Source organism: Apodemus sylvaticus, chromosome 1 (assembly GCF_947179515.1).
Source record: "Apodemus sylvaticus chromosome 1, mApoSyl1.1, whole genome shotgun sequence".
Lineage (NCBI taxonomy): Eukaryota > Metazoa > Chordata > Mammalia > Rodentia > Muridae > Apodemus > Apodemus sylvaticus.
The window spans coordinates 189,782,886-189,809,252 of NC_067472.1; the positions used below are offsets into that span (position 1 = coordinate 189,782,886).

The window sequence follows — 26,367 nt, forward strand, 5'->3', positions numbered from 1 at the left end:
GCCCTCAAATGTAGGGACCGTGGGCAGCCCCTAGAAGCTGGGAACGCAGCAGATTGGTCCCTGGAGCCTCGGGAAGGCTGACTCCTGGTACCCATCTTAGCCTAGGCACCTATCCAGATCTTAGCTGGCCAGGCCTGCTGGAGAACATCAGACAGAACGTTGTCTGTCTGGGCCAAGATTGTGGTATCTGGCTGTACGGTCGGGAGTGACAGGGAGAAAGGTCAGTGCAGTGGCATGGACGAGTCACTGACCCACTGACTGAGCGCGCAGCCCAAGCACGGTCAGTCAGTCATGAGACAGTCGGGGGTGGGGAGAGTTCAGTAACTCTTGGTTGGTTAAAGTTAGGAAACATCCAAGAGGAGGTTACCTGAGGGTCAGGTCTCACCCTGTCTGACCCTGACCTTTGCCCTGTCTAAAGCCCCTTCTGGTCCCACCCCAGAATGAAGTCCAAACCCCTCAGCCTGGAGTTCACAGCCCTCCAGGGCATCCAAAGAACGTTCCCAGAGGTGGAGTGTTTTGAAATGTGTGACAGGGACTGGGCACCTGAAGTTGGCCTCCCCGCCTGCATCCATCTTTCCCCTGCTACTCCAGGTTCTCATTAGGAAGCAGGTGGAGGTCTCACAGCACGCCTCATGCGGGCCTCAATGCTTGGTCCTCCTGTGTCCACCTTCGTTCCTTTATATTAAATGAACAGCACCTGAGGGCTCTCACTTTCCCAGCCCCAGAGCCCCTTGCTGTGAGCAGCCTCAGGCCACGCCCATCATGTGGCTGCTGCCCCACCCCCACCTGCTTTGGACTCCTGCTTTGGTCCCCTGACAGCTCTGCTCTATCCCCAGCTCAGACCTGGGGCTCCGGGATTTGGGCAGCTTCCTAAGAATGGCCTTCTTCCCGTCCTTTCTGCCACCGAGCTGGATGTAAACCGAGCTGGCGATGCTGGTGACACCAGGGAAGGAACTTGGCTAGTCCGGCACATGTGATGAGCATTGATGCCTCCATCACTGACCAGAGACATGTGACAGGATGGACCAGGTCTACTTGGGGGACAGCATTGAGTGGCACAGTTCCAACTCCCTGGCTCCTGTCAGCACAGAACTACTGAGCAGAGGGGGCGGGCAGCTACTTAGCAGATCTCCGGTGGAGGGCCTCACTCACCTCTGCCCAGACCCTGGGACAGGGACAGGGGGCCACCCAGGCCAGCAGAGCCTAGAGCCTCCTAAGAGGGAAACAACTGCTGCAAACAAAGTGTCCTTTATTAAAGTCACCTGTGTGCACATGTGTGCACTCAGGCCTGTGCATACAATGCACGTGTACACACGTATACAGTGCACATTCAGGCCTGGGGCACCACTCCATAGAGCTGGTGGGGGAGTAACTTCTGCTTCTCATTACAACTGTAGATCCACCGGGGCCGGACGAAGGCCAGGGAAGGGTTTTCCATCAGGGCCTGGGGAGAGGGGTCCACTCGGGAATATGATCAGAGGACAGAGGGAATGCCAAGGTGGGCTGGGGCTCTCCGTCTCTGCCCTCCAGGGCTTACCTCCTCAAAGTTGGGGTCCCACTCTTGGGCTGTGATGACAAACTGGACCCGCTCACTCATGTAGTCCTCGAGCTCGCTGGGGGGAGGGAAGAGGTGGGGGTGACGGTGAGCGCCGCCCACTCATCAGGTGGGCAGGCTGCCCGCTAAAGCTCTCACGCTGAGATCTGTGTTAAGATCGCCCTTTAACAGCCCCGACTGCGCTAGAGGAGGTGTACCACGATACAGTGCCTGTCCGGCACAGACCCGAGAGCAGCTCTCCACTGCTGTATGCACTGTCCTTTCTGGACAAATGTTCTCTCATTCATATTCTCTCTGTCTCTCTGTCCTACTTGTACAGTGTTCTGCATTCTGCCTGCATGTACACCTACATGCCAGTAGGGGCATCAGATTCCTTACAGACAGTCCTGAGCCACCATGTGTGTGCTGGGAACTGAACTCAGGACCTCTGCAAGAGTAGCCATCTCTCCAGCTCTTTTCTTCCTCTTTCCGGCTTGTGTGTTTGTGAGCCCGGCTTTTAGCTTGACCTCTGCGCCCTGCGGTTGCCTATGAGACCTGAGCCTTCCACGCAGCAGCCTTGACAAGTCAAACAAGCAATGCCCACCCAGCGCTGCCTCTCGAGAGGGGGGGAGAAGGGCAGCCGTCCAGGGCTCCAAGCACAGTGGGCAGGGCGCTGCTAGACTCTGCAGCTGTGCTGCTGCCGGGCACACTGCCCTCATCCTCCCACAGCCAACCCTGTCGGGTCCCCAGCCTACAACTGTGCCACCCGTCCCACAACCCACCCATTGAAGGCTGTCACATAGCGGATGAGCTTCCTCCTCTCGTCCCCAGGGAACTCGCCATACAGGAAGAAGTGTTTGCCCTCGAAGAAGTCTGTGGGGAGATGGGAAAAAGCGGGACATGAGGCCCTGAGCGGGAGAGGCGCCATGGCCTCAGACAAGGTGCTCAGGAGCGAGGGGCCATGACCAAGAAACTCTAGCCCAGCACCCACCGAGGCCACCGGAAGCTCCTGCAGGCCTCTGCCTGGTGCTGAGCAGAGGCTCCATCACACAGCCATGGGGCTCTTATGGCCTTGGCCCCGGCTGGCCGAGGGCGGCCACCACGTCACCTCAGCCGGCTCCCACGCTGGCCTGAGCTGGTTTTCTTCCCATTTCCACCTGGTGTCCCAGGTCACTGATTCACCCCCTCACCTGGGGGGAGGGGGGTCACACTACTTTCCTGCCATTGCCCAAAGCCTGACGAACAGCTGTGCAGTGCCTGCCCCTCGCTGCCGGGCTGCGGCTGTGCAGTGTCTGCCCTCGCTGCCGGGCTGCGGCTGTGCAGTGCCTGCCCTCGCTGCCGGGCTGCGGCTGCTCTCTCCAGCTCTCCTGACTCTTCAGTCTTTTTTGAAAAAGGGTCTTACTCAGTAGCTAGACTGGCCTGGAACTTGTGATCTTTCTGCCTTGACCTCCCAAGTACTGGGATTATAGGCAGGAACCCTGATAGCTGCTCTCCTCAGCCCGGGAGGCTCAGACACCCTTCTTAGGAGCTCTCTGGTAGGCGGGGTGTGCTGGTAGGCAGAGACAGAAGGAAAGCCACAGGTCTAAGACTAGCCTGGGCTACCTGAGACCTCTCTCAAAAAAAACCAGAAGGAATCATGCTAGACAGCACCCGGACATACAGAGTTGGCTCATCGTCGTCATCAGTGCTAAGTGCAAACCCGCCATGCACCCAGCACTCAGGTGTCCGGGGGCGGCAGGGCTGATGACAGCGAGGCTTAGGGCCGACATGGGGGGTCCTGAATCAAATGAGGGTGCTCCCACTGGGAAGGTCACCCCAGCAAGGTCACGCGGGTGCCTGCCAGAGCAGCAAGTGGAGTAGAGAGCAGGAAGCCGTCAGCAGGGCGACGTGGGAGTCACAGGGAAGGAGCAGGTGGTGTATAATACAGCCGAAACCCAGGGGGCCAGGGGACGCAGAGTCGCAGAGTCAGGGATGTCCGACCTGGGAGCTCTGGAATTGGCAGGTCTGCCTCTGAGGGAGCCTCGCCGTCTGTGTTCTCGTCTGTGGAGCCTGCATACGGGTCCTCGCCATTCTCCTCTGCGGCTGGGGGCTGCCTCTCCTCCCTCTGCTTGGCCACCCTGGGTGATCAGGAGTTGGCAGGGTGAACACCCAGGGAGCAGATGCCCACACCCAAGGCCAGGCCGACCTACCCCTTCAATCCTACCTCCTCAGCTCATCCTCGGTGTCCCCGGAATCTTCCGCCCCATTGTCCCGTCCTTCTGCCAGTAGCAACTCAGTCAGCAGGCTGTTTCTTGGGAAACTCCCCTCCCAGAATGGCACCCAAGAGTACAGCCAGGTACCTCAGTCACCCTCTCAATCCAGTTGTCAGGACAAACTGTGCCCCTCCTCCACTCCTTCGCCTCATATAGCCCTCCCCCTCAGATCCAGAAATCTAGACACAAGCCCTGTCCCCAAACCCAGGGCTCCAGGCCCCAGCCCTCCTCCCTCAGACTCAGAGCTCCAGGCCCCAGCCTTCCTCCCTCAGACTCAGGGATCCAGCCCCAGCCCTTCTCCCTCAGACTTGGGGGTCCAGGCTCCAGCCCTCCTCCCTCAGACATAAGAGTATAGACCTCTCTTTCAGATTCTAACCTGATTGTTCCCCCTCAGTGTCACTATTGTCCTGGGGTCCTGGTGACGGTGCTTTGGTCTCTTTTGGGGTTGGTGGCCTCGGGGGTGAGCTGGGTCCTGCCGCCTGGGTCTTGGCTTTGGGCTGGGGCCGCTGAGGAAGGAGGGCTGGGTGAGGCTGGGGCAGTGTGAGGCTGTGGACAGCCAGCAGGGAGCAGAAGTGGGAAGCTGCGGTAGCTCAGCAGAGCCTGGTTGGCCCCTAGTCCTCCCTTGTGGCCCTGTAGGGGCTGCAGACCTTTCGGGGAAGCTTGGGCGCTTCATCTTCAGCACTCTCACTGTGAGAGCCCCCCTCGTCCTCACTGCTGGATCCAAGGCCTGCCATGAGGTACCTATGGGAGGAAGTGGGCCTCGGCTAGAGAACTGGCAGGTCCTGCTGCCCTCTGACCCCTCCCAGCTCCAGAGGGGCTCCACGACACGCCAGGCAGCTTGGCCACCCAGGCTCCTTCCCTCATGAGCAAGATCTGGTCTGTTTAAGAGAAGAAAGAGCGCCAAGCGGTGGTGGCACACAACCCTGATCCAAGCACTTGGGAGGCAGAGGCAGGCGGATTTCTGAGTTCGAGGCCAGCCTGGTCTACAGAGTGAGTTCCAGGACAGCCAGGGCTACACAGAGAAACCCTGTCTCAGGAAAAAGAAACAACAGAGAGAGAGAGGAAAGATCAATGGGAGGTGGTCTATTCTTTGAGATTCAAAGGAGAATGCCAAGCAGTAGGGAGAAATTCTCAAATGCAAACTCATATGGAACTCCAGATCTGGGGTCTCTGCATCTGTACAATCACAGATCAGAAAGTCTGCGTCTGAACTCAACATTCAGACGGCTTTTGCTCATTATTCCAATAACAACATGGTGTGAGGATTTTCACGGTATTTACACAGTGCTAGATTCAAACCATAGACTGATTCAAAACATGCGAGAGGACCCTGGCCTAGTGGGCAGGCTATAATCTCAACTACTCAAGAGGCCGAGGGGCAGCGGGATGGCCTGGGAACAGAGTGAACTCAAGTCCAGCCTGAAGGACTTAGAAAGACCCTCCCTCCCTCAAAATCAAAGCCGGAAGGCTACGGAGAGCACAGTGAGAAAGCCCCTGACTGGAGTCCCCCAGGGAGGGGCTGCACACGCTCCCCCCCAAAAATTACGTGAGGCTAGAGAGACGGTTCAATGCTTAAGAGGGAGTACTGTTCAGAAGACCCAAACCTGGGTCCAGGACCCACGTCAGGTACTCACACTGTCTCTAATTCCAGCTCTAGGGGACTTGACACAATTGAACACACATGCGCACCACCACACGGATATGTACATATGCACATAATTTAAATAATAATCTTTTTTAAATGTGTGGGAAGATTTTATAGTTTTTATGTAAATACCATTTTGTATAAGCAACTTGTGCATATGCATATTTAAAGATTAAATTTTTATTTTACATGTATGAATGTTTTGCCTGTACACATGTCTATGCATCATGTGTGTGTCCCTGATGCCTAGGATGGCAGAAGTCATCAGACACTCTGAGGCTCGAGTTGCAGAGAGCTGAGACTTGCCAAGTGGTGCTGGGAATCGAGCCCAGGTCATCTAAAACAACAACCAGAGAGTCTAACCACTAAGCCAGCTCTCCGTCTTCAACCATCAACCATGCTAGGATTTTTGATTCTTGGTACAGTATGTGTGTGTGTCCGCGTCCTGAAATCAAGCCCCTACTGTGACACACTAGCTGACTATCCCTACACACCTCAGAGATAAGGAGCCCACCGGCAGACACCCTGCACACCTGTCAGGATGATCACAATGCTGAAGCTAGGTGAGCAGCGACCAGGGAGCTGTGGAGTCCCCGCCTCTTCCAGGTCAGCTGACCATCCTCCCACCTTCCCCACCACAGTCCCTGACACCAATGCGCCAGGGTTAGGCTTGCTTATTGAACGGACTCAAGCCGCACCATGTAAGGCAGGTCTGGCCTCCAGTCCTCACTTGGGGGAGTCTGTTTTTCTCCAGCTGAGACCCCCACAGCTCCTACTGTCAGCAGCCAGTGGGTCTAGCACTTCCCACTGCAGCAAGGAGACAGATGCCCGTCCCGTCCCGCTTGTTCTGTAGCCCAGCATGCCCTCTGCCTGTCTGCTATACACACTTCTCGTCCTGCAGGATTCTCACTCACTGAGGCCCTCCTGACCCACTCACTGAAGGGAGCATGGGGCTCACATCAGGGTCCTCACTTCAGTCACAGCTCTGCCTAGCACCCAGAGGATGCTTCAAGATCAGTTCTGAAGAATGGTACACACCCCCGAGGCTCCCTTCCACCTCTACACAGTCACGACCCAGTGTCCTTTCCCTTCTGCACAAAGCAGATGGAACAGAATCTGGTGACCACCCAAGCAGGCTCTGTCCCATCTGCAGGCCCTGCCCCCGTCTCTGAGAACAGCTGATGTGGTTTGAGACCACCTGAGCTAGCCTAGCAGGCCCCAGGGCTCGTCACTGGGCTGAGGCGGGTGTGTGCTGCCTGAGAGGCAGGTGGGGGGGGGCCTCACCTCCGGGAGGGCAGCCGGCGCCGCATGCGGTAGCAGTCCAGCACCCACTCCTTACGGACGATGCGGCCTCCGAGGCCCAAGACCTGACTGTACTTGGGAGTGTTGGCAAAGGCACAGCTGGGGGAGGCAAAACAGGAGTGTCAGACATGATCTGAGGGACAAACGACAGGAGTGTCAGACATGATCTGAGGGACAAACGACAGGAGTGTCAGACATGATCTGAGGGACAAACGACAGGGGAGGGAGAGACAGAACAGAGATGAGCTAAGGAGGGAGGCAGAAAGCAGAGAATTAGGGGGGTAAGGAGGTGGGGGTCGGGGGCACAAGGAAGCAGGGAGGGAGGAAGGGCAGCAGAGAGGGACAGATGAAGCAGAGCGGGCGTGCAGGGCAGGGCAGGGCAGGGCAGGGCAGGGCAGGGCAGGGCAGGGCAGGCTCCGTGTGGTAGGGCAGAAGCCTACATGAGGTGTGTGCTGTCCGGGGTCCAATCTGGCCGGTACTTGGCCCCCAGCTCCAGAGCCTTGTCACGGAGCTCGGAGCGGAAGGGGTTCTGGAAGCCACTGAGCACCACCACCACCCCCTGCAGGATCTTGCCGAGCTCCTGGGGTCCAGTGCGAGCCCCCCGAGGCTCTGTGCCTTCTCCCCGAGGTTTCCCTGGGACGGCTCTCTGTGCTGGGGTAGAGGCTGGAGCTGCAGCTGGGGTACGACCAGGAACAGGCACTGAGGAGAGAACAGACATCCGGTTGATACCCCATCAAGCCCCAGCTCTCACAGGAAGTCCTGCCTCCCTTCTTAGACAGCGGGTTCAAGACCACAGCCCTTCCCTCAGGACACACAAGCCCGGGTGGGTCACTACAGAACCAAGGAATCCAGTTTGCTTACATTTGGGTCTCTTGGGGGCAGGTGGCCCTGCCGAGGGTTTGCTGGGAGGTTTCCTGTCCTCCAGACGCAGGTCCAGCTTCTTCTTCCCTTTGGGAGGCTCCTGAGGCTGAGGAGGCAGGGGTGGGTTGGCTTCTGCTTTCCTCAGTCTCCACTGCCCCAGCGTCTGGTGGTCTCACCTTGGAAGCACTGCCCACGACCTTGGGGGCTGGAGAGGCTGAGGCGGCTGCACTAGAGGCCTGCAGTGTAGCTGCTGCATAGCTGGGTCCTGCGGGGTCGCTGGCAGAGGCTATGGAAGGACACACTGGACTAAGGGTGAGAGGGCAGGCCACAGTCGCCTCAGCTCCCATCTATCAGGGATCAAGTCGCCCCCACATCCGGAAGTGACCCAGGAGTCTAGACTGCACCCCTGACTCAGCGGGCTGGGCCCCAGCCCTCCTCCCTGGACAGCCACCTTCCCAGGTCTAGAGCCCTGGCCACGGCCTCCACACTCAGGCTTGCTTTTGAGACAAGGCAGGTATCACAGGGCCTAGGCGGAACTCAGATCTACCTATCCAAGGAGAACCCCACATGTCTGATCCTCCTGCCTCATCTCCCTGTGCTGTGATTTCCGATTGGGCCTGGGGGCTGAACCGAAGTCTCTATGCTAACTGAGCACTCTGCCAACGCCATCCCAGCACCTCAGGACCCTCGAGCACCTGAGGACGTCTTGTTGATGCGACTGAAGAAGAGCGCCCCTGGCTTCAGGGAGTTGGCACTGTCATCTTCCTCTTTCACACGGAACTGGCCGAGCTTGGTCACTGTCACCTTCTAAGGTCCCGCAGGGTCAGTGCTGTGGGAAGACTGCTGGCAGGCAGGGTGGAGAGGCAGGGGGCGGCTGGGGTACCTGGTCCCACTTACCTGAGATGGAGCCTCTGCCTCATCTTTGTCTGGAGGGCTGTGGAACCTCACAAAACTCAGGCCGTAGGGCGAGTCCTGGAACACGGGTGGGTGTGAGGGTGTCTGTGTAGGACAGAGCTGGGCTCCCACGCCCCTTCACTTAGGGAAGCCCTTTCTGGCTCGCTTGAAGCTTGTGTGCGTGAGCATGGCAGTGATGGTGACTGTGGACCAAAGTCAGGGCTCACCCTCAACCCGCACCCGCTCTTTGACCCTCACTGCCAGTGGCAGGCAGCAAGTCCACTTCTGTGTGCCCAGTCTGTCTGGAGCCACTTCTGGGATGCAAAACTACCCAGGGCTCTTTGCTCCTCTGCTGCCTGGATGCAGAAGCAGGAGGTAGGAGGAGCCTGAGTTCCTGGCCCCAGTATGACAGCAACAGTGATATTAGACAGAGCCTGGCAGGCCTCAGCTCTCCCTAACACTCCTCCAGAGAACTAAGCTGCCTGCCCCAGGAGGGTCTCAAAGCCGCTGCTGGGCCCTGCCCTGAGCAGCGGCCGTCTGTAGCTCCCAGCCCGTGGACGCAGGGCGGGCCCTCAGATCCCCCTCCCCTCGCCCTGGCCGGGCCTCACTCAGCTGCCACAGCAGGTACCTTGCTGTACGGTTGGCTGCACACAATCTTAACACGGTCCCAGCGCTTCTCTGCTGCTGCCCGGACTAACTTGTCAGGTCCAAAAAAGCGAACACGGTTGGGATTAAAGCCACTTCGGCTCTCAGAGGGGGACATGAAAGAGGAGGTGACCAGAAGGACCTAGGGGGACATGAAAGAGGAGGTGACCAGAAGGACCTAGGTAGACAACAGTGGAGGAAATGAGGGCCAGACGACACCTCCCAGGAGCTGGGCATGGGTCTGTCACCAGCCCTGCCCTTTGTTCTGTCTGCCGTGTGGTGCACGCGCATGGGTGTGGGGGCACATGCACCACGCGGGGCCGGGGAGGACTGCTGGATGTCTCTGCACTGCTCTCCGCCTTACTCCTCCGAACAACTGCTGCTGTGACAGACTTTTTGTCTTCAGTTTTTGCGTTGCTTTTGGACGCTATCCATGCATGTGTGAATTTTGTTTTGTCCTATTCACCCACCCTTCCTTGACCCTCTCCGACGCCCTAGGAACCCCTTCTTCCCAGCAAGCTCTCCTGAGTTTGCGTCTTGGTTATGGTCTGCTGAGTTTGACGGCGCTGTTTGCATGACGTGGGGTTGTCCCAGACACTCTGATTTTACTTCTCAGTAGTGGGACCACCAGGCTGTATGTAGTCCAGACAAATTTTCACATAAAATCAGGCAGTACAGAGGAGCACGTGCCCTAAGGGACTGTCCCAGCAGAGGCGTCCCTGTTAGAGGCCAGTACTAAAGTGCCGTATGGACATGCACGGTTGAGTCAGCTCAAAGGCCCGGAGTTATAGGACGTCAGAAACGAGATCAAATCCAAAGATGGAGAACAGCAGCGTCAAGAATTAAGCGATGCTGTCCTGCCCGCACCCTCGGGCTGGGGCGGTGCTGTGGAGACAGCCAGGCGGCCAGCTGTGCTCACCAGGTTTCGCCCGCAGGAGGAGCTAGAGAGGCTGCACCTCGCCCATCTGCATTTTGGGAGCATCACCCCAGCTCCTCCTGATGCACAGATGAACCTAGGTTTCAGCACCCCATACTAACCCCTCTCTTGGGGACACCAGAGGTAGAAAGGGAAGGGCACCCTGCTCAGCCCCAGGGACTTTCCAACTGTGACAGATGTTTCTGTCATTCCAACCTGCCTTCTGTTCCTCACCCCAGTGGGGACAACAGCCCTGCCTTCTCTTCATCAGACTCCAGTCTTAAAGTAACCATTGGTATCTACATTCTTATATGAAATTCAGTCCACAAAAATAATGTGTGTGTTCTCTGGCTCCAGGTCATAGCAGGGCCCCCACAGAAGCAAGAACGTGGGCAGCCCACCCAGAGTGGCCCAGGACTGGGAGAAAGCAGGAGACAGACAGACTCCCACTGAGGAAGATCTCAGAGCCGTTGAGCAGCTGGCAGGGAGCCGGGGAAGGCGGCAGCCACACGAGCTAAGACACGGTGTGTCTCTGGAGAGCTGGTGAACAGGCTGCTCGCCTCAGCCTCACAGAGACAACCCGCTCTGAGACCTGCGAGCCAGTGCTCCTCTGCGACTCTGTGACCTCACAGGAGCAGGACGGCCAGGACAGCTCAGCAGGTAACGGAGTCTGAGGACCTGGCATCCTCACGCCACGCTCGAAGGAGAGAATCGACTTCTGCAAGCTGTTCTCCTGTCTCCACATATATGTGACCACACACACACACACTAAACAAGTAAATGTAATTTATAATGAGAGAATTCACTAGCTATCTAAAACCCACAGTGACTGTTTCTGGTGTTTCCATAAGCGTGGATTACAACAGCTCCCTGGAAAGGCACTTTTTCAAGCAGCCCACAGTGCGCTGCTACAAGTCTGGGACCCCAGCACGTGGCACCCCAGCACGAGGGACCAGAGGCAGGAAGATTAAATGCTTGAGGAGGTCCATCTGGGCTACTTATTGCGGATTTTTTTTTTTTAGATTACTTATTTATTATATGAAAGTACACTGTGGCTGTCTTCAAACACCCCAGAAGAGGGCATCAGATCTCATTACAGGTGGTTGTGGGCCACCATGTGGTTGCTGGGATTTGAACTCAGGACTTTCAGAAGAGCAGTCAGTACTCTTAACTGCTCAGCTGGTGTCTCTTCAGCCCCTCAGCCTTGTCTTAAAAAAATATAAATAACCCAGGTGTTGGTGGTCACACCACATCTTAGCACTGGCTAGAGAGTAAGAGTCTCTGTCCCAATAATAGTAACAATAATAATAAAAAGAGGAAGAAGAAATAAGCGATAAATACGCATACCTACAAACACATAGCTGCAATGACAGGCGTCCAAGAACCCACAACCACACACTCTGACTCATATACTCGCACCCTCACACAATTGGCATGCTTAAGGTTCACTCAAGACGATAAATGGAGATATTGACACAGATGAAGGAACAAACCCAACCCCACCCAATGGGATAAATCAGGACCAGTCCAAGCAAGCCCCACCCCTCTGCCAGCAGCCGGACCAGGATACAGCTCTGGCCAGTCAGACAGAACGCGAAGGCTGCTGGGGGGTGGGGTATGAAAACCAGGTCTGGGGGCTTGGGGCCAGGCCTGTAGCTCTAATACTCAGGAGGCTGAGGCGAGATCGCGAGTTCAAGGCCAGTCTGAGCTACAGAAAAGGGCGTGAGAGGAGCGGCTGTAGCTCAGCTGGCGTCTCCTAGCACTCAGGAAGCTGGAGCTCAAGTCCTGCACAGCAAGCACAACTGGAATGGCGCCGCTTGGAATCCAGGGACTCGGGAGGTGGAGGCAGGAGGATCACTGTGCAAGGCCAGGCTTAATAGCAAATAAGTTTGGTCTACAGGACACCTGTCCTCAAAAAATAAAATCCCAGGGAGGGGCAGGGGACGCAGGGAAGACAACAAGGGGGGCGGGCAGCAAGTCAAGGCCACGGGGTTTCTCTCAGCCACTTGCTGTGCTTGGTGCTTCCCACGCCACTGGCCAGAGATGGAGCGACAGACACTTGTGAGGACGAAAGAAGGCTGTCTATCAAGCCCCCTCCCCCAGCCCAAACTCTCAGACAGGGCTGGGTCTCCGCAGCTGGCTCCCCTCAGAGGACACAACACGGTGGTTTCCTGACGCTGTAAGCAATGTTCAGTTAGATTCATTTTGTTTCATCTCTTTTCTAACTGACATACTGTAAAATTTATAAAACTCGAAAATAAGAGCCTTTTACTATGGTTAAAAAATACATAACACTGCGCCTCTTGTGCTCAGCTGGGATCATGAAGAAGAAACAGCAAAAACGCACAGAGCGGAGGCACTCGCGGGCTGCTGCACTTGTTACACAGGCCAGAGCACAGCTGCAGGGCTGGGGACTGCGCGTGTGTGCGTGCGTGCATGCGCGTGCGTGTGCGGGTGCGTGTGTGTGTGTGTGTGTGTGTGTGTGTGTGAGCGTGTGGCAGGGAGCCCCAAATGCCTCGTCTTATTCACTGTAAAGAGAAAAACCACTCTGGTGTGACGCTGTCTTTATGCTTCCTGCCAAAGTTAACCTTTGCTCTAGTCTGGCCTACCGAGAACTCTAGTGAATCTCTTTTATACAATTTCTTGTACTAGAGATGAAAGCTGGACTTTCACACACACTAGGCAGGGCTCTACCACTGAGCCATGCCCCAGCCCCTCACTGGGGGGTTCTAGGCAGGGGTGTGGAGGGCGGTTCTGATGCTTTGATTGGGAATCTGTCTTTACTGACACTGAAGGCCCTTGTCCCCAGTTGCAATTTACTCTATCAATAAAGATGCCAGTCGCCAATGGCTGAGGACGGGGCAGGACACCAGTCGTGTGGGTGGATGCAGAGAGAATGGGGACAAGGACAGAGAAGAAGGGAACGCAGTAGCGGCAGGAGAAAAGCCAAGCAGCTCTTCCGGGGAGTGGGCTCTGGGACCGCATGCCTATGCAGTCCACAAGGCATTTCCAACCCAGGGTGTGTGGCGTCCTTTACTGTCCACTGCACATGAGGGACAGGCAGCATGCATACAGCGAGAAGCAGGGATGCAGCCGAGTTCTAGGCTCGTGCACAGTGCTGGAAGGCGCTGCTTGGCATCCCCGACTCACACGGAGACTACTCCGCCATGGAGCTACAGCCTTAACCCCTGACCCACTTTTCTTTCTTTTTTAATTTTGAAACTTTTGGCCAACTTGCTCATGCTGGTCTCAAGCGCTCTGCACAGTACCCTAAGCTGGTCTTGACTTGCAAACCCCTTCTCCCTCTTCCAGAGTAGCTCGCATTACCTCCAAGCCTGTCTTCCTCTGCACGATCTGGACGGAGGGGAAAAGCATGTTGATTTGTAGGAGCAGTGTCTGCTGTGCGCTCTGGACTTGACCTGGAGGAGGAGGCCGCCCAGACCGGCCGCCCCCACCGACCGCCCTGATCTCCGCACTGGCTCCTCTCCGCTCCTCCAGCTGTCTCTAGCTTCTGAGTAGAAGCCGGGCATTTTAAGGCCCCAAGCTTAGCTGTAACTATAGTTTGTCACAGCAGCCTAAGACTGATCACAGCTGTTTCCAGACCCTGGGAACACAAAGGCCTGAGCTGGCCTCACCACCTTCCGGAATGGCAGATACTGCTTACCTCATAGTCCTGCTCACCAGCTGTGGCCCCTCCAGCCGAGCTGCCCACCAGCACCTCCACAAAGGCCGAGCCGTCATTGCCAATGTCCACACTGTGTATCTGCTCCTCCTTCTCCAGCTGTAGGGCAGAGAAAGGCTGCTGAGGGCTTGCTTTGAACAGGGGCAGAGAGAGGTGATATACACCTGGACCGCCATGCCCCCTGGAGTGTCACCTGTGTGTCCGTGGGGACCGGAACTGAGGAGTGAGAAGCCATTCTGTCTCTGGCAGGAGCTCAGGACATGGCACTGAGAATTCACTCAAAGAATGCACATTACACACCTGCTTCCCCAGCAGACACCCCTGCACTCCCACCCTGATCAGTCTGAAGCTCTCCTGGGTGGCAACAGCCAAAGACACAGTTAGGTGCAAGTTGTCATACAAAGGACACAAACTACAGAAGTTCCTGGACTAACTAACTGTGGCATGCCAGGGGCTTTCTGGTTTGCATACACCGAGTCCTGCATTTGAACGCAGTTCTGCCACACACTAGCTGTGCGCCCTCACTGCATAGCCTCGGGAGCCTCTACCTCATCTATAAGACAAGGCTCATCAGATCAAGGATCACCGCGTAATTAACATGGCTGACGGTCAGGGCACAACAGCCACTTAGCAGCTGTCAGCAGACACTGTTCTAATGTTGGTGACTCCTGTGACATTGGTGCCACTGAGAAGGATGACAGAAGGTAAAGCTGGGCCTTGGTATCACACACATGTGCCCAGCATTTGGGAGGCGAGGGCAGGAGAATCAGGAGTTTCAGGGCAGTCTCAGCTACACAGCAAACTGGAGGCTAATCTGGATAACATGAGCCCTTGTCTCAAATACAAAAGAAAAAAAGAAATCAAAGACAGTCACAGTTATAAGGAAGAGACTAGCAATACGGAAGTGGTGTGTGTGCACGAGTGTGCGTGCATGTGTGCAGTGTGCATGCTTGTGTAGTCACATGTCTGAGTGCATACCAGAGGTTGATATCAGGTGTCTCCGCAATGGCTCTCCCCTTTATTTACTGAGGTAGGTCTTTCCAGGGATCCCATCTCTGCCTCAGGAGCACTGGGATCTCAGGCAGCCTACCATGCCCACCCAGTTTTCATATGGGTACAGGGATCCCAACTCTTGTCCTCATCCCTTGCCCACTGAGCCATCCTCAGATTCAGAAATGCTATATTTCTAACTGGGGCAAAGGCTGATGTCTAGACTTGCGATTCCTTTCTTCCTGGTCCTGTATGATGAGGACCCAGCAGTTGTAAGGACCTGCCACCAAGCCTGACTATGTAAACTCAAGCACCAAGATCTATACAGCGGAAGGAGGCCACACATGCCCCCACACACAGTGATGTGAAAAGCACAGCTCTCATCATAAAGTGAATAAGGAGCTAGTTTATTCTAGAACCATCCTGAGTGACCGTGTCCCGGGAACACAGATTGAGGTTACCACAAACTCCACATTCCAATGTGGAAGTGGTTTCATTAAATTTATTATAGTTTTGTAGAACAAAGAAAGGCATAAATCGATGTAATTTTTTCTCATGATTTATTTATGTATATGACTGCTCTATTTGCATGTATGCCTGTATGTTAGAAGAGGGTTTCAGACAGAAAGGACCCCATTACAGATGGTTGTGAGCCACTATGTGGTTGCTGGGAATTGAACTCAGAACCTCTGCAAGAGCAGCCCGTGCTCTTCACCACTGAGCCATCTCTCCAGCCCCCAAACTAAGGCAACTTTAAAATACACTGATGAGTATACCAGAGAGGGGGTACAAGAGGGGGGCTGTTTTACAGGCCCAAGCTGCTCTCCAATGACATTCTTAGCTCTCTTGGTGGAGGCCAGCGCTCTGCTCCATTAAAAGCTTCTAAGAGGTTCTTCCTTATTACGAGGTGTTAGCTCAGCTGGAGTGAGGCAAGTTCCTGAGGCTAAAGCCAGCCCAAGAGAAAGTCATCAGCCTCTGCCCGACACACTCCCACTCTAGCCACAACACTGAAATTCTCATCGGTCTCTGCAGACACAACATCTTTTCACAAGACACTCTCAAATAAGAATACATAAAATGTACTGAAGGGCCCGAGGCATGCGCCCTCGAGGATCTGAGCACACGCTGCTCCTCCACAGGAACTGAATTCAGATTCAGCACCCACACCAGGCTGCTCATCACACCACTGCCTCTGCTTCTAGGGGACCGGCACGCTCTTCTAGCCGACCTGGGCACAGGCACACACGTGGCATACATGAAGACGCACATGTACACACAAATAAAAATTAGTCTTCCAAAAATGTAATAAAAGAGGCTTAAGGATATTTTTTTGTTCAGCTAAGGATTTTAGAACTAAAAATAAGTGAACAAAATGAGTGAAACCAATTTAGTGTTCATTCCTTCAAATAAGAAACAAGACACTCCATAGAACCCAGAAGCTGCTACAATTGGAGGCAGCCGCAGTGACTCTCCTGCCCATCACAGTCGGGTAGGACTGGAGTCATTTCTCTGAGACAGCTTGAAGACTGCCATCCACATGTAAGGCTGTAGTTTCTTTTTCTTAAGTTTGCTTGCTTGTTTGTTTGTTTGGTTGGTTTTTTGGATTGTTTTTTTTGAAACAGGGTTTCTCTGTGTCTGGCTGTCCTAGAACTCACTCTGTAGACCAGGCTGGCCTCAAACTCAGAAATCCGCCTGCCTCTGCCTCCCAAGTGCTGGGATTACAGGCGTGCGCCACTACCGCCTGGCTTTAAGTTTATTTATTACTTGCGTATGAGCATTTTGCCTAGACGTACACCTATGTCCCATCTGCTTTCCTGGCCCCGTAGAGGCCAAGAGGAGAATATCAGAGCCTCTGGAACTAGAGTTAAGCCAGCCCTGCGCTGCTGTGTGGGTGCTCGGAATCAAACCCTGGTCCTCCATAAGAACAAGTGCTTATAACTGCCGGGACAACTTTCCAATGTCCCCAGCTCCATTCCAGTTTTTGAGCCTTGCCCACTGTAGCCCAGGCTACCACTGCCCAAACGCTGGACAGCAAGCATGCGCACCACACTCAGCTCTGTTTCATATGCTTAGCTGTGGTTTTCTTTCGGCATGCGTGCGTGCGTGCGTGTGTGTGTGTGTGTGTGTGTGTGTGTGTGTGTTTGTGTGCGCGTCTGCCTTGAACTTACCGGATCCTCCTGGCTTCACCTTGGGGGGTGGGAGGGGGTAGAATTACAGGCAGGAGACTCTTGCCTGGTTCCTGTTTCCCTTTGACAGGAGTTGTTTTGTCAGCTGCTGGCCTAGAAAAGCCCCAGGCTTCTGACTGAATCTATTATCCAGGAACAGCAGCATTAGCTGATTCAGGCTCATTATTCATTGAAAGAAAGAGCTGTTTATGAAGATGCCACTCACCAAAGGACCTGGGGCTCCAGCCTGAGGCTGAAGGCACAGAAAGGTGTGTGGGAGTGGGGCAGTCAGGACAGGCAATGCTAAGTGTCCAGTCCGGCTCTTTAACAGGGTCCTCGGATGAGGAGCTATTTCAGCCCTCAAAGATGTCTTGGCTTCAGATGTGGCTCAGCTGGAGTGCTGCCCAGGATGCAGGAGGTCCTGAGTTCGATCCCCAGTCACGCATAACCAGCACACCAGTAATTCCAGCACTCATGTGGAGGCAGTGCATTGAGAAAAGCACACTCCTCAAGCCTGGCCTGGCTTGGGTAAAAGTAAGGCAGCCTGATCCTCCGTGTGCACAGAACTTCCCAGGAACCACAGCCTCCTGCATGGCTCTGCTCCGGTTGAGACCAGGGTGGCCCAGCTGCGCCTCACTCTCATTAAAAGTTCATACCTGTCATGCCTACTAACAGCCGTCACAGCTACGTCAACGGGACCTACCAGACCTGTGGCTGTTCCCTTTATGAGCTCCCTGCTCACTCGGCCAGGGCCCACCTCTTTACACATGTAGTCACAAGTCTGTGGGGCTCAATAAAAACATCATAGTTTTCCCTTAAGTGAGACCAGCCTGGCTATAACAGCAAGGTTATAGAAGTTCAAGGTCAGAGCTGCAGAGATGGCTCAGTTGTTAGAGCGCTTCATCCTCAGAAGAGGGTGGGTCCTAACATCACAGAACTCTCGGTTCTGAGGGACCCAATGCCTCTGGCTTCTGCACTAACACACCTACCCTCATACAGACACTTAAAATAAATTTTTTTTTTTTTTGGTAGCAAAACCAAAACTAACTGCCAATGTACTTCCACCCAACATGGCTCTCCTCTGCTCGGGGACCATCTGCTGCTCCCTTCTGCTTTTATCAGGCCAGTCAGGGAAGCACGGCTCCATGACGGGAAGGAACCCTGATTGAGCAAAGTGGTCTGTGTTCAAATCCAGCCCTGGCATTTCTAAACTACAGCCAATCTTTTTAGCTGTTTTCTCAGGTGACAGAGGGGAGTCCCGGTGGCATCCCTCCACAGGAAGCTAAGATACCCCAAAGTCACAAGGGCAGCCAGCTGCATCTTGCAACCCCAGCGATTTGATAGGTAAAGGCAGAAGAATCCAGAAGCTACGGCCTGCGTGAGCCACAGAGCAGATTCGAGGGCACAAGTCACTCAGCCAGACTGTCTCAAAGAGAAGCGTCCGGGACGCGGGTCAATGTCTAGCCTGCACAGTATCCCGGTTCAATATTCAGCACCACCAAAGAAAACAAAGCAAAACTGAGTGCTTCTCTAACTGTGGAAACAATGCAAGAACGACTCTTCTAGCAGGGATCTGAGTGCAGGAGCTACAATTAGATGAGTGGCCTCGGGCAGGAAGTGGTTAGGCCGCAGCTATGTAGGCGAAGCCCAGGTGAGAGCCAGCCTCTGCTTACAGTGCTTGCTCCTGCCCACAGCACCACTGCATGGGGAGAATGCAGGCAGCACAGACCCCTCCGGATACTGAGCGCAGGCAACTCCTGCGTGCTCAGTCACTCTCCTCCAGTTACATCACCTATCCTACATCCAGTAAAGGCTGAGGCCGCCTGCTCAGGCCTTCACCCCAGAATCTGGAACACGCCTCACACCTTGTCAGTGCTCAAGCCTTCTTTCTGACCTAGATTCCGATGTCAGTGCCTCAGACTAAACAAAGCAGCACCTGTCATCTCCCACAAGAGCTCCCTCTATTCCTTAGCCTGGTTTATCTCCCTCCACGACTCCTGAGCCGTACCTGTGGCTCCAACTTGTATATAAACATGTGTATAGGGCTGGAGAGATGGCTCAGCAGTTAAGAGCACTGACTGATCTTCCGAAGGTCCTGAGTTTGAATCCCAGCAACCACATGGTGGCTCACAACCATCCATAACAAGATCTGACACCCTCTTCTGGTGTGCCTGAAGACATCTACAGTGTACTTATATATAATAAATAAATCTTTTTTTAAAAAAAATAAATAAACATATGTATACCAGCCCCCAACATTGGGTCTCATGTATCCCAGGCTAGCCTCAAACTTTCTATATAACCAACAATGTCCCACTTTGGATCCTGTCTCCTTCTCTTCCCAGGGTAATGCAATGCCAGGGATCAAACTCAGAATACTGTGTATGCAGGCAGGCGGCATTCCAAGCAGGCAGCACACAGCCACAGCCTGGTATTCTATACCTGCATGTTTGTTTGTACTTTCTGAAGTTTCCTATGCACACATGGTACATGATACTTAACAGCTACAGAAACTAGGCAAAGCTCTGAGTCAGCCAGTTAGAAAGCTGTCCTGTGTGCGGTAGTTAAAAAGAGAGGGAGGGAGGGCAGGAGAGATGGCACAGTAAGGAGAGTGATGGCCTAGAATACAGGAGGCAGGGGCAGGAGGTCACTAGGAGTTCCAGACCAGCCTGAGGTACAGAGTAAGACCCTGCCTCAAAATGATCCTAGTAACAAATGGCACAGCAGTACACACCAGCCACCGAAGCACTCTACAGAGGAAGCAGGATGATCATAAGCAAAGGCAGTCTGAGCGACACACACACACTGAATGTCTCTCTCAAAACACTGAAGGTCTGGGGGTGTGGCTCAGTGGTAGAGCCTCTGCCTAGAATCCCCCAGTGAGGGGCTGGGGGCGTGGCTCAGTGGTAGCCCCTGCCTAGAATCCCCCAGTGAGGGGCTGGGGGCGTGGCTCAGTGGTAGAGCCCCTACCTAGAATCCCCAGTGAGGGGCTAGGGGTGTGGCTCAGTGGTAGAGCCCCTGCCCAGAATCCCCAGTGAGGGGCTGGGGGCGTGGCTCGTTGGTAGAGCCCCTGCCCAGAATCCCCAGTGATTGGCTAGGGTTGTGGCTCAGTGGTAGAGCCCCTGCCTAGAATCCCCCAGTGAGGGGCTGGGGGCGTGGCTCAGTGGTAGAGCCCCTGCCTTGAGTCCCCCAGTGAGGGGCTGGGGGCGTGGCTCAGTGGTAGAGCCCCTACCTTGAGTCCCCCCAGTGAGGTGCCGGGATATAGCTCAGCAGGTAAAAGCACTAGGTCTTCCAGAGGACCCAGGGTTGGTTCTGAGTATCCACACAGCACCTCACAAGCATCTGTAAGTCCAGAGCCAGGGGATTTGATGCCCTCCTCTGGCGTCTTCAGGGAGTAGGCATATGCAGAAGCACACATGTAGACTAACGCCCATACACATAAAACAAAAACCTGCCAGGTCTGGTGGTGCGTGCCTTTAATCCTAGCATTCAGAAAACAGAGGCGGGAAAATCTGTGTGCATTCAAGGCCAGCCTGGTCTACACAGTGAGTTCTAAGCTGGCCATAGTTACATAGTAGGACTGTGTCTCAAGACAAGGGGGGGCCAGAGAGATGGATCAATGGTTAAGAGCACTAGCTTCCAGTGCAGACTTCTTCCAGAGGTCCCAAGTTCAATTCCTAGCACCCACATGTTAGCTCACAACTCTGTGTAACTGTGGCTCCATGGCATCCAGTGTCCTCTTCTGGTGTGCAGATGTGCATAAATAAATAAGTAAATCTTTAAAAATTAAAAAAAAAAAAGGAAAAAAACACACCAAGTATAGTGGCTCATACCTGAAATGCCAGCACCCGCGATGACAGGATCACGGAGCTGGAGCCAGCGTTAGACAACGAGACCGTGTCTCAGACAACAACAACAAAGCATGCATGGTGTGTCCCATTGCGCTGCTGACACTCAGCTGATACACCAGGGTTCCAGCTGGGCCGATCCCAGCGTCCCCTCCAGGCCAGGAGGGGCTGCAGAGATGGAACTCCCCGTCTGGAAGCAGGTGACCAGCTGGGCACAGAGTAGCCATGGCTGACAAAGCTGTGTGGAGCTGACACAAGCAGAGGGCGGAGCCCTATGTGGCAATACCAATGTTGTGTAACAGTGTTTAGAGAACACACAAGGAAATGGGTGAGTACACAGAGTCTACTGTCTTGGTGCTCAGAAATCTCTCCCTTGTCACTGAAAAGGAACCAAAGCTAACACTGGATGAACTCAGTTCTCACAAACTGGCTAGTGCCAAATGCACTCGGATTTTCCCGGGGGTCTAACAGTGCTGACCTCTGCTTCTGGGCCTGGCCCTACCGTTTATTCTCAATGGGAACCAGAAAGGGCCCATGCAGACAGACCCAAGCAGGATCCTCTCTCCCGTCAGAAGCCCTGGTCCTACCTTGCTCTCCGGCCTCCCCGCCCTACGTCTCATGTGCCGGAAGGACTCAGCCCGCTGACCTTTCTGTCCCTCCCCTGTGCACGAACATTCTCTTTTGCTCAGAGTCACCAGACTCCAGGCTGCAAAGACGACTCGGAGCAAAGATGCTGGCCTAGAAACTCAGAGTGGATGGAGGGTGACTCCGCCCGCGTGTGCACCCACACACACACACACACACACACACACACTAAATGCTAAATGTAGTTTTAAAAAAAGTTTCACAACTTTAACCCCAGCACTCGAGAGACAGGCAGGCATCTCTTTGAGTTCGAGACCAGCCTGGTCTTCAATAGTAAGTTCCATCAAGGGCTCTGCAGAGACACTGTCTCAAAAATCACTACCAAACAAACAAAAAAAGTTTTAAAAAGCACCAGTGGGCACTGACTGCTCTGGCAGAGGACCGGTTTGGTTCCCAGCATCCGCATGGCTTACACCACCATTCCTGACTCCAGTGCCAGGGGATCCAATGACCCCGAAAGCACCAGCATGCATAGCACGATGTACATGCATACACATATCTTTTTTAATGCAGGGGGTGGGGGGGTGAGGGGTGGGGCGCGGTTTGAGACAAGAGTCTCACTACGTATCCCTGGCTGTTATAGCTCTCACTCTGTGGACTAGGCTGGGCTTGAACTCACAGATATACACCTGCCTCTGCCTCCCTGGTGCTGGAATTAAAGGCGTGCACCACCTACTCAACTAAAAATAATTTTCAAAAAAGTCATCAGACTTCAGATTTAAATAAAAGCCTGAGCACACCATCTCTGGCTGGACGCACCCCTCACCCTGCCCCACGTCCTCCAGAGAGTTCATGGTCCATCGCCCAATACAGGGTTAAGTCACTGAGCCTGACGGCCTTCCCATGCTGGGCTCTCATGTAGCCCAGGCTGACCTCAAACTTGCTAAGAAGCAGATGACCTTGACCTTCTAATCCTCCTGCTCCTGAGTATGACAGACTGAAAGCACTACTCCCAGTTTATGGAGTGTTGGGGTTCAAACCCAGGACTTGGGGTGTGCCAGGCAAGCCTCTAGTCCAGCAACACCCCCAGCCTCCAGATATGAACATCTCATAGCTGTACAGACCAGGACCACAGTGTCCACATACAGTAAGCGCTCAGACGCACACTTGTGGAATAAGTGAAGGAGGGAACAAATGATGCTAAGACCCTTGAGCTTAGCCACAAAGCTAAGAAGTGACACGGAACTCCTCTAAGAACCGCCTTCTACACCACTGTCTCCAGTTTGCATATGACCTCTAGCTGTCTCCCCTATTTTCTTAAACACTAAGAGTTTTTGTTTTTATGCATATGTGTATTTTGCCTCTCAGAGGGTCAAAGGGCCATCTGATCCCTTGGATTTGTGTGTGGATGCTGGGAGTCAACCCTCTGCCCTTACTCACCGAGCATCTCCCCAGCCAGACATTTGTCTGACGTACACAGGTGGGGATGCACATGTGGAAGTCAGAGGACCCTCCTCCTCCGAGTGTCCTCGGGATGCTGGATGTTGCTTTTGGTTCCCACAGCATGTTTTGGGGTATCGGTGGGGGGTGGGGGGTCACCTGATGCTAAGCAAGGCCTGAAGAATCAACATCCCATAATGAAATCACCAACCCCTCCCTTTATCCCAACCCCCACATGTAGACAGAGTACTTCTGCAGACATTATGTCACCAGGTTTTAACAACCACCCCAGCCTCGAGTGTCTTTATTTTCAATGGGTATGTTTAGAGAAATTAAAAACATTTGCCTGAGGTCAGAGTGAGTAAGAGCTAGGATTTGAATCCAGATCCCCCAACTAAATGCTAAGCAACCTGGTTCTCACACAGTTTAAAAGACAGGTGGCTCGGTTTCGTAATTTCTCTGGGCCTCGATTTCCTTATCTGTAAAATGGGGATAATGACAGTCTGTGGGTCGTAGGGCTTTACAAGGACCTAATGAATCAAGCCATGTGAGGTGTGAAGGCTGCTGACTGGCAGGTTGTAATGGCGAATAATGTTAGTTTTCATTAGCAGTCTGATTAGGGATTTAGAAAATGCGTAAACACCTAAAATTGGCCAGAAAATGTCATGGATTCATGTTTATTTGTTTTCTGAAAACACCTCTATAATCCTCAAAACATTCTGTAACCCAGAACTACTCAGCAAGAAAAAGAACAATCCACTCAGAACTGAGGAATGTGGCTAACACCAAGGACCGTCCGTGTGGGAGCTGGGCACAGTGACCCGCACCGGGGACGGCAGCACTCAGGGCAAGAGAGGAAGAAGAGGTTGGCGGTTATAATGGTGGCAGTGGTGTACACGGGGGCTGTAGCTCAGCGGTGCATCTGAATACAACAGGCTGACAAAGTTGAGTCTCGGCCCTGCCGTTTGTGCGTGGCAACCAAGGCCTTCACGGTAGGGCACTCAGAAAATCACGGGCACCAACTGGCAGTGGGCAGTGGGCAGGTGCTTAAAACCATGTGATTTTCTTTTCTGTAAAGATACATCTTGTTTTACTGTGCGTGTGAAAGGAGGATGGAGCCCCAGAGACTAGAGGTCCAGACCCTCGGAAGCCAGGCTTACAGGCTGCTGTAAGCCATCAGGTGTGGGTGCGAAGCCAGGCTTACAGGCTGCTGTAAGCCAAGAGGTGTGGGTGCGAAGAACTGAACTCAGTCCTCTGGGAGGCTGGTGTGCATTCCTAACCACTGAGCCATCTCTCTAGCCCCTTCCTCAAATTTCTGTACCTGTCAGAAACAACTCCCCCATCCCCCCACCCTCGCTTTTGAAGACATAATTTCTCTATGTAGCCCTGGCTGGCCTGGAACTTAACTCTGTAGACCAGGTCAGCTTCAAACTCAGTGACCTACCACCTTCTGCCTCTTGAGTGCTGGGATTAAAGGTGTTCACCACCACTGACCAGCTTAAAATAAATTAAAAAGCAGTCAGAAATATGTCAGCCACAACCAGGGACATGGCTCAAGTAGTAACTTCTTGCCTAGCCTACACAGTACAGTGTGTGTGTGTGTGTGTGTGCGCGTGTCTGTCTGTCTGTCAGCACCTGGGAAGCAGAGGCAGGTGGATTTCTGAGTTCGAGGCCAGCCTGGTCTACAGAGTGAGTTCCAGTACTATACAGGGCTATACAGAGAAACCCTGTCTCAAAAATAACAAAAAAGAAACCCTATCATAGCCGGGCAGTGGTGGCACACGCCTTTAATCCCAGCACTTGGGAGGCAGAGGCAGGCGGATTTCTGAGTTCAAGGCCAGCCTGGTCTACAGAGTGAGTTCCAGGACAGTCAGGGCTACACAGAGAAACCCTGTCTCGAAAAACCAAAAGAAAAAAAAAAAAAAAAAACCCTACCACACAAACAAAACAATAAAACCAATCAAACAAAACTTCCCTCCCTACAAGTGTTTCATTCCTTTATTATTTGTAGTCCCAGGAATGGAACCAAGGGTCTGACATGTTCCAGGCAAGCCCTGTACCGCTGAGCTATCTGCCTAATCCTACGTTAATAGTCCCCGTGGGGGTAGTTACTTTTCATTTTGAAACCAGTTCTAAGTTGTCCGGGCTGCCCTTGAACTGGTGATCCTATCTCAACTTCCGAAGCAACGGGGATTACAGGCCTGAGCCATCAGCCCTTCCACACTGGCCGTCTTTACAACGAAACCGAGTTATGGAGATGTTCTCCATGGCCACCTCTGGCCCTGAGGACACAGGCAACAGCAATGGTTGACACTGTCCCAGCTGATGAAACTGAGGCCCAGAAAGAATCAGCCTACTTGGGGGGTGAGGGCTTCCCACTAATTCCTGGGGGCGCAGGGATGTCTAAGCCCATTCTCCAGGCAAGTCAGCTGAGCAAGCTCTGTACCCCAGAACGGAGAATGACTCAACCTAGGGCAGTGGAATGGGAGTGGGGGTCTCAGGGCCCCTGGGATGAGGAGGTGGGAGAGGGCAGCATCACCTGTAGGACCACAGAGATGGTCTTCTCTCCTGCTTTGGCTGCTCGCCACTTCCGGTAAGTGTCGGCCTTGAGAAGGTTCTCGGCACAGTGGGTCTGCAGACAAGGGAGGAAAGGTGCAAGTTCTTTAAATAAAGCTGGGTTTTAAAAATAAAATAATTTTTGAATGTTTAAACTCCCCAGAGCTGGCCGACTCTCCACACTTGACTTCACGCCAGTCTCGCCACACCCACACGGACACACACCTGCCGACTTTTCCTTCACAGGTAGAACTTGCCAGAACCCCCCTTTTTTCCTTACTCTCCACAGTGACCCCCACACTCCCCTAGGTGCCCGTCCTCTCGGAATGCACGTCCACCCTCGGAACCCCACCAAATTCCCCGCTTTGCAAAGTCCTCAGCCTCCCTCGGGAAGCCCCCGGTCTCCCCGCTGCTCCCACGTCAGCCCCTCACCGAGTCCTGGCTGCTACAGGACACGACGTGGCGGAGGCTGATCTCCGGCATGTCCACGCCCGTGGACGCCCCAGCGACCAGACAAGGAAGAAAAAGGGTTGCAGCTCCGGGAGCCCCCCGGAGAAGGTTGGGGGAGCGCGCCCTGCACGAGACTCAGTGCGCAAGCGCGCCAGGCTCCGGGCCTTTCAAACCGCGGCGCGCCGGCGCACGCGTCGACGCTGCGCATGCTCAGTTGGGCCTCTCCGCGAGCGAGGCGCCGGGTCCCCCTAGCAACGAGCGTTCCCTCCGGCCCCGCCCCTCTCTGAATCCACCACTCTCAGGCCTCGCTGCTCGATGACGTAGACTTGGCTTCCTGGGAGCCTAGCAACAGGAGCAACCTCACTGATTGGGTCCTACGTGAAAGTTGCCCTGTTCATTGGACCGTGAGGTCGCCAACCAAACCCAAGTCTTACTTAGAAACGCTGAGAGTTTCCCAAAGCCTGCATCCTGCTTGAACTAAGATCACCAGTTGTTGCTGGGAACACGCTGTGTCCCCCTTCTTCCTCCAAACACAGACGGACAGACGGACGGACATCGACAGACAGATAATAGACAGATAGATGACCGCCAGAGATCTCAGA

The 26,367-nt window shown here is 54.0% G+C and overlaps 1 protein-coding gene across 2 annotated transcripts; it reads right to left on the bottom strand.

Moving 5' to 3' along the window:
• Positions 1-1,232: 1,232 nt before the first annotated feature.
• Xrcc1 (X-ray repair cross complementing 1) lies at positions 1,233-25,934 on the bottom strand. Of its 2 annotated transcripts, none has more exons than XM_052169374.1 (17): positions 25,748-25,934; positions 25,299-25,391; positions 13,714-13,830; positions 9,117-9,275; positions 8,492-8,566; positions 8,290-8,401; positions 7,771-7,880; positions 7,595-7,700; positions 7,174-7,432; positions 6,716-6,832; positions 4,434-4,527; positions 4,163-4,292; positions 3,738-3,789; positions 3,515-3,651; positions 2,317-2,407; positions 1,538-1,613; positions 1,233-1,444 (listed from the first exon to the last, which is right to left on the bottom strand). In XM_052169374.1, the coding sequence occupies exons 1-17, from the start codon at positions 25,796-25,798 to the stop codon at positions 1,331-1,333; spliced, it is 1,893 nt and encodes a 630-aa protein (XP_052025334.1). In that variant the 5' UTR covers positions 25,799-25,934; the 3' UTR covers positions 1,233-1,330. The 2 variants fall into 2 exon arrangements, with proteins under 2 accessions (XP_052025334.1, XP_052025325.1); XM_052169365.1 differs by having other exon boundaries at positions 3,738-3,792.
• Between the last annotated feature and the right edge of the window lie 433 nt (positions 25,935-26,367).